Raw genomic sequence first — 8,417 nt, 5'->3', positions numbered from 1 at the left:
TATACAAGAAAAATACTATACAAAAATCGCCTTCAGTACTTAGCGCCTCTACTCACCATGCTAGGGGGTATTTGATAGCCCCCTGACATTCCCCGGGACTTGGTTCTATAGAATAGAATTTATGGAAGGGCCTTTGGCCAAGAAAATACACAAAGGGAGCAAGTGAGTGAACATGTTTAAATGGGACTGGGTGATTTCAGTTTTGCATTTCTAAAACTACCAATGTGAAGTGGAGGGCATGTATTATTATTTTTTAAATTATTAAGAATGAGAGGTAAAAACAATTTTAGAGGCTATTGTAGAAATGTGGAATTTGGTGTTTCTCCTATAAAGTAAAATTAGATTATATCTAGAGGATAAAGTTATAGTTTCACCTATGCTGGAAATTTTGATTTCATCTAGAGGATATTGTAAAATGTTCTACTTTTACTTATACAGGAAGATTATCCAGAGGATATTAAAGAATATGGATTATTACCTATACAGAAAAATTTGATGATATCCAGAGAATATTATAGAATTTTTAAGTATTACTGATACAAGAAAATTTGATGTTATCCAGAAATTAGAGATTTTTAGGGATTTACCTATACAGGAAAATGAGATGGTAACCAAATGATATTAAAGAATTTTGGAATGTTACCTATGTAGGAGAATTAGATGTTATCCAGAGATTAGAGATTTTTAGGGATTTACCTATACAGGAAAATGAGATGGTAACCAAATGATATTAAAGAATTTTGGAATGTTCCCTATGTAGGAAAATTAGATGTTATGCAGAGATTAGAGAATTTGAAGGATTTACCTATACAGGAAAATGAGATGGTAACCAAATGATATTAAAGAATTTTGGAATGTTCCCTATGTAGGAAAATTAGATGTTATGCAGAGATTAGAGAATTTGAAGGATTTACCTATACAGGAAAATGAGATGGTAACCAAATGATATTAAAGAATTTTGGAATGTTACCTATGTAGGAAAATTAGATGTTATCCAGAGATTAGTGAATTTGAAGGATTTACCTATACAGGAAAATGAGAAGGTAAGCAAATGATATTAAAGAAATTTGGAATGTTACCTATGTAGGAAAATTGGATTTTGTCCAGGAGTTATTTAAGATCTGGGGTTTCATCTATACATGGAAATTAGATGTTATTCAGAAGATAATTCTGAAATGTAAAGTTCCTCTTATGCAGACAATTAGATTTTATCTAGATGATATTTTAAAATTCTGTAACTTGGGGTTTCACCGAGGCAGGAAAATTACTTGTTTAGAGGATCTTGTAGAATTTATGGGTTTCACCTATGCAGGAAAATTAGATGTTATATAGAGGATTTTGTGGGATTTCACCTACATAGGGAAATTTGATGATATCAGGAGAATATTATAAAATTTTGAAGGTTCGCTTATTTAGAATAATTAGGCGTTATCTAGAGAATTTTGGATTCACAGAAAAATGATTTTTATTTACTAAACAGAGTTGAACACCAGACCATTTTTTTTTTCAGCAAAGTGGGGTCTTGAAGTTTGAAACTCCCTTAGTAAATAATATTCACACCTAAATATTTCATTTGGTCCTAAAAACTGATCATTCAGTGATTTTTGAAAATGTACACGTTTGAAATGACTGGGAAGGATACATTCCAAATAAGTACAATATTTTTTTTTTTTAAATAGAAAACAAACATACCAATATTGAGTCCCAAAAAACACATCACATGGTTACCTGTTAGCTGAAACATCCCAGCACACTAATCAACCTACTAAACTTTGACAGCAGCTGCCAGTTGAGTGTTGCTCCAGTTTACACAGTGCATTACTGGACTTTTAGGCCTTTGTGAAGGTTGCTATCCATTGCAGTAATGTCTGGTGACCTATAGTAAGACTACAATCAAACATGGGTGCTCAGTGGCATATTTTAAGACTGCATTAAAAAGGCTGGAGCTCAATGGAGTCTAAAATATGGATCAAGCAAGTCTAGCATAGCAAAGAGGATGGAGACAAAAGGTTGCAGTTTCCTGGCTCCATTCGGGCACCCTCTTCTCTTGTGGCCCAGGAGTTCAGCTCCAGATAATCTGTCCATTCTCATCTCCTTCCAGCCAGCAGGGAGGGAGGAACTGGCTCCCACATTTCCCCCCTTTTTTTAACTAATTCCTTGAAAAAGCCACTTTTGTTATGGTAAATGGTGTCATCAGAAGCAGAAAGAGGTCAAGCTGTGACTGAAGCCTCGGAGTGTCCAGAGAACAATGCTTGTCCATGTCCTAAGTTACAGAACAGAGGGGTTGGGGAGGGGGGGAAGGAGGGGGTGCACAGTGACCAGGGGGGTAAGGGCTACAGGAAAAAAATGGGAGCCCATGGGGTCTTACTCCAATCCATTTCTGTCCGTGGGGTGCAGAAGCTCTGGGGAATGGCAGGGCGGGCTGGCAGATGGGCTGTGCTCGCTGTCGGTGTCGCTGCCCTTCTTGCCCCCGCTGCCTGGACCCCCATTGCCGGCGCCTCCGCCCGCCCCCGCGCTGTGAGTCTTGACGTGCTTGCTCAGGTGGTCGCTCCGCATGAAGCGCTTGTTGCAGACAGGGCAGGCGAAGCGTTTCTCCCCCGTGTGGGTGCGGAGGTGCCGCTGCAGCTCATCGGAGCGGGTGAACCTCTTGCCGCAGAAGAGCCAGTTGCAGACAAATGGCCTTTCCCCGGTGTGCCAGCGCAGGTGTGCCTTAAGGTGAGAAGTCTTGCCGTAGACTTTGCCGCAGCCCGGGATGTGGCAGCTGTGCAGACCTTTCCTCCGCAGGCTGGCCCCTGCGGGTCCCAGCCTCTCCGCCTCCTGGCAGTTGGGACAGTCACAGGTGGCTCTGCCGGAGTAGCGCCTGGCAGAAGAGCGAGGGGACCCTCCTAGTGGCCCGGTGGGTGCCAGCATGGAGCCAGCGGCGGATAAGGGGGAAGAAGAGGGGTCTGGGTAGGAGCCGGGGCCAATCACTGGTTTAAATCCGTCCATCAGGTGCTGCCCGGCTGGGCTCAGTAGATGCCCTCCTTGGCCTCCTCCTGCACCCCCAGCGCCACCAGGGCCTCCCCCCGCGCTTCCTCCGGTGGTGAAATGTCCAAAGCCGGCAGCCGTGTAGTCGGAGCCGTAGCCACCCAGAGGGGAGTGCAATGAGCCCTGCAGGGTGCTGGGGTGGAGGGCCGCTCCTGCCCCGGGGGTCTGAACGTCTATCCATCCGGCTCCAACTTCCCACCAGCTGGAGGCGCCCCCTGCGGCTGCCGCGGCGCCCACATCTCCGGTATGGGATGGTTTGAACCAGGACTCATAGGGATGCGCCATCCCCACCCGGGGGTAAATGCTCTGAAGGCTGTCCACCGAGGCGTGCACCTTGGATAGGAAGACCGGCTGATGGTGTGTTGCTGCAGCCGCCGCTGCCGCCGCTGCAGCTGCCGCCGCTTCCTGCGATCCCCCGCTCACCGGGAACACCGAATATTCGTTGGCAAAAGGTGAGGCAGCTGAGACCGGGCCGTTTCCCCCTCCTCCCCCGCCTCCATTGCCGCCGCCTCCGGACGAAGTCAAAGAGAAAGCGCTGGAGCCAGGGGACCCCCCGCAGCTGAACGAGTCCGACACCAACGCGGCAGCGGCCGCGGCAGCAGCAGCAGCAGCGGCTGCGGCAGCGCTGGAGGAAGAGGAGCCACCGCGGGACGAACCTCCGAATCCAGAGAGAGAGCCGGAGCCAAGGGTGCAACTACCCGAGGAGGAGCGCTTCCAGGGGTGGAATCCCTTTCCAAAAGAGCCAGAGCTGTCCGACAGGGAAGACGGGGACGGGCTGGCACTGCCGATCTTGTTACAGGTGGCGGCTAGCATGGCCAGAGGAGTGGATCCCAATCTGGGCTCTTCCTGGGGACAAGGAGAAGGAGAGATCAGTCAGTGATTCACAGCAGGCAAGTCCGGACAGAAAACTTCACACTCTACTCCCTACTGCTTTATTCATGTAAACCAGCCTCAGGCAACCTGTGGCTTCCTATAGAGGGACTTACAAGGCGCAACAAGCCCTCTGCTGTCACTTGTAGTTCCACAGCAGCAGGAGAACCACCGATTACCATCAGATCTGAGCAGACATTTACTCCCTACAATACTATCAGAACTATCAAAAAGTTAAATAACTATAACGATTCAGCTATAAGGGACGGGAAGTCATACAAAAACAATATGGGTGTCCTTTAAATTTAATCCAAATTAACAGACCTCCAAAAAATGTAGGATGATAATCTGTGATTTTAACATATCCAACCTAATCTAGGAAAGAATGACATATCCTATTTTAAAGAACGATAAGTCATAAAACTGTTGCAGAGCTCTGCAAATATCAGATCACAGAAATGTATAGAAAATGGATCATGATGGAAATCTGCGCAGATTAGGTTATAGCAGATCCCAATGTAATAAAGTGTTAGATTATAGCAGATCTCAATTAATTGTAACAAAGTGTTAGATTGTAGCAGATCCCAATTTATTGTAATAAAGTGTTAGATTATAGCAGATCCCAGTTTATTGTAATAAAGTGTTAGATTATAGCAGATCCCAATTTATTGTAATAAAGTGTTAGATTGTAGCAAATCCCAGTTTATTGTAATAAAGTGTTAGATTATAGCAGATCTGTAATAACGTGTTAGATTATAGCAGATCCCAATGTATTGCAATAAAGTGTTGGATTATAGCAGATCCCAATTTAATGTAATAAAAAAGTGTTAGATTATAGCAGATCCCAATTTAATGTAATAAAGTGTTAGATTATAGCAGATCCCAATTTAATGTAATAAAGTGTTAGATTATAGCAGATCCCAATTTAATGTAATAAAGTGTTAGATTATAGCAGATCCCAATTTAATGTAATAAAGTGTTAGATTATAGCAGATCCCAATTTAATGTAATAAAGTGTTAGATTATAGCAGATCCCAATTTATTGTAATAAAGTGTTAGATTATAGCAGATCCCGATTGGATGTAAGTGAGATTATATTAGATCCAATTTTAATGTAATACAATGCTAGATAATAACATATTCCAATTTAAATGAATAAAGTGTTAGATTGGAATAAATAATGTTTTATTAGATTAAAACAGATTCCAATTTAATACAATAAAAGTGTTAGATGATGTTATTGCAGATTCCTATTTAGATTATTAAAGTGTTAGATTAGATCATAGCAAATTCCAAATGTAATAAAAAGTGTTAGGAATAATAAATATTTGGACTATTTTGAGGAACGGTAAATCATAGTAAAACTATCCCAACTACTCAACAAATCAAGTCAGATCACAAAGATGTATAGAAAATGTATCAAGGTGAGAATCTTTGCAGAATAAATTATTGTTATCATAGGGTCATCCTACACGTTGCAATCTGACCATACAATCTTTGTACAGCTTACAAATACGTTCTAATAATCGATTTTGTATCCCATTAGGCAGGCCCTTGCACTACATAGCTGTTCGTGGATCTGAAGGAGATTGTAGAATCAGATTGTATCATGTGTATTGATCTTTAGATTATAGCAGATCCCAACCCAATGTAATACAGTGTTCTAAACAACATATACTTAGAATAACACAACAAAGTTAAAGGAAAACTTGCAAATTAAATCAAATCACAAATCTATCTTAATATTTTTTTTTAGGATGGGGATGTGAATTAAAAATCTAATGTAATAAAACGAATATAAAAGTGTTGCAGTAACTCATCCAATTTTAGGGAAATATAAGTCATGTGAAAACTGTATAAATGTTCTGCAAATAGACTCAGACACCTTTAAGAATGGAATTAATCTGTGATACAATACAAGCAAATTTAATATAACAGGTGTCTGCCATAAAATATATATAAAGTGAAGTCAATGTTATAAAATAATACAAAATACACATTTAAAAAAAATAAAATAACTATTCCGATTGATTTAAGGTAAACTTTTTTTTTTCCTGCACGATGTTAAATCCATAAAATATAAAATAGTAATGAAAGTATAATAATAATATAAGAAATATAATAAAACAGAAATAGAAGTGAGCGAGTCCTGGCTCAGGCCGGAGAGGAAATGAAGGAAATGTAGAATGAGATGTATAGAGAAGAAGAAATGATTTGGACGTACCTGGCACAGGAGAGGGCTGAGATTTATGACAAAGGCAGCAGCCGGTTAAGAAGTGTCTGCAGTCATGTAAGCTGCACCTCTGGGCAGGAGAAGGTTGTGTCTACAAAGTGCCCTCACTACCTTCTCCTGAGTCCAAGTGACTCGGCCCCCTTGAAGTTCCTTCCTCTTTTCTCTCTCCACTCCCTCGTACTATAGGACTCAATAGGAGACTGATAGCCCCTGTCTGGACTCAGGACTGTTTTAACCCCTCCACTAGGCAGTAAAAAAAAAAAAAAAAAAAAAGATGCAGAATAAAAGAACTAATTAGAGCAGCAAGAAAATCCTCAGACTCACCCCTAGTAGAGAAGTTGCCATCACAAAAGTGCCCTCCTCAGAGGATCTTTTTTATATGTATAAATCAGAGCAGTGTTTTTTTAGAGGTGTGCAATACAATGATCAGGTCCGCCCATTCCAGCACAATTGTAGCTCCTCTCTGGCTTTGAAGTACCGCTGAGCCCCAGCCAGCCAATCAGAGTCGCCGCTGGCTCGCTCAGACCCTCTGCTTGCGTGAGGTCATCTAGACTGCGAGTACGGCCCCTGCACCCCTCCCTGTGCCCGGCAGGGGGGGCTCTGAGAACAGGAGGGAGTGCGGCTCATACAATGACATTTCCCCGGTGGCTGCCTCTTCTCCTATGGTAGAAGCTCACACTGACTCTCATCATCTGCTGCTCTTCTCCTGCTCCTGCCTGCAAATCTCCTGAGCTGGAGTCACACATCTACCCAATCCGAGTCGACTGCCTGCCTGCAGAGGTGACACCAGCCAGCCAAACACTTCCTCTTCCACCCAGTGTGCCTGATGGGGATGAGCTGCCTGTCATTGTCACACAGGGCAAAAAGATTGTCATTTCATCAAAGCTCAGCCCTGTGTGACATGGGCTATACAGAGGGAGGGAAAACCCCGCCGGTACAGGAGGGGTTAAGGCTAGTTCACATAGGCTGGGGCAACAGGTGCGGTGGGAATATTCTTCCCAGCATGCATTGGGGCTGCTGAGGCTTGTAGTCCGCCAGGCAACTGAAGAATTGCAGAACTCCAATGTCTATCTATCTATCTATCTATCTATCTATCTATCTATCTATCTATCTATCTATCTATCTATCTATCTATCTATCTATCTGCTATACACAATCTATATATATATATATATCAATTTCTGTTTTATTATTTTATCTCTCTTTCATTTTATTTATTTTTTCTTCTATCCATCATAAATTCAAAAACATTTCTATCTGTCTGAACATCTAAACATATATTCACCTATCGTATGAGTATATTTTTCATCTATCTATCTATCTATCTATTAATCAATCAATCAATATTTTATCATTTTCATCTTGTGATTGTCTCTCATAACGTTCTTTCTTTCTTTCTTTCTTTCTTTCTTTCTTTCTTTCTTTCTTTCTTTCTTTCTTTCTTTCTTTCTTTCTTTCTTTCTTTCTTTCTTTCTTTCTTTCTTTCTTCTTATGATTATCCTTTCTTTCTATCTGTCTGTCTGAACATCTACATATATATTCACCTATCATATGAGAATCTATCTATCTATCTATCTATCTATCTATCTATCTATCTATCTATCTATCTATCTATCTATCTATCTATCTATCTATCTATCTATCTATCTATCTATCTATCTATCTATCTATCTTTCTACCTCTAGATCTCGGAACTGGCATATTTGTCTTTCTTTCTTTCTGACTATCTTTTTCATCTTGTGATTGCCTCTCTTTTTTTTCTTCCATCACAATTATCCATCACAAATCCAAAAAACTTTGTATCTGTCTGTCTGAACATCTAAATATGTATTCACCTATCATACCACTATCTATCTATGTATCTATGTATCTATGTATCTATCTATGTATCTATCTATGTATCTATCTATCTATCTATCTATCTATCTATCTATCTATCTATCTATCTATCTATCTATCTATTTATCATTCTACCTCTAGATCTCTGAACTGGCATATTTATCTTTCTTTCTTTTTTTCTTTTTTTCTTTCTTTCTTTCTTTCTTTCTTTCTTTCTTTCTTTCTTTCTTTCTTTCTTTCTTTCTTTCTTTCTTTCTTTCTTTCTTTCTTTCTTTCTTTCTTTCTTTTCTCTCTCTTTCATAGCTCCAGGTGTATATGTGTCTGTCAGGTAGTGTTGTGTGTGGTTGGGTGTCCCTCTCTCTCTCTCTGTCTGTCTGTCCCTCTCTCTGTCCCTCTCTCTGTGCACTGTGCATGTCATGTTTCCTCCTCTCCCAGCCGGGGGCCGATC

General features: G+C 41.0%; 1 protein-coding gene across 2 annotated transcripts; it reads right to left on the bottom strand.

Moving 5' to 3' along the window:
- Nucleotides 1-1,520: 1,520 nt before the first annotated feature.
- Nucleotides 1,521-6,881, bottom strand: SP8 (Sp8 transcription factor). 2 transcript variants are annotated; one of them, XM_082259370.1, is made up of 2 exons: nucleotides 6,455-6,881; nucleotides 1,521-3,873 (listed from the first exon to the last, which is right to left on the bottom strand). In XM_082259370.1, exons 1-2 carry the CDS (start codon nucleotides 6,473-6,475, stop codon nucleotides 2,365-2,367), a joined length of 1,530 nt encoding a protein of 509 aa, XP_082115496.1. In that variant the 5' UTR covers nucleotides 6,476-6,881; the 3' UTR covers nucleotides 1,521-2,364. The 2 variants fall into 2 exon arrangements, with proteins under 2 accessions (XP_082115496.1, XP_082115497.1); XM_082259371.1 differs by lacking the exon at nucleotides 6,455-6,881 and adding an exon at nucleotides 6,122-6,443.
- Between the last annotated feature and the right edge of the window lie 1,536 nt (nucleotides 6,882-8,417).

The sequence above is a fragment of the Pelophylax lessonae genome (assembly GCF_965119305.1).
Source record: "Pelophylax lessonae genome assembly, chromosome: 5".
NCBI classification, from domain to species: domain Eukaryota; kingdom Metazoa; phylum Chordata; class Amphibia; order Anura; family Ranidae; genus Pelophylax; species Pelophylax lessonae.
This window is presented reverse-complemented; position numbering and strand designations above follow the sequence as displayed.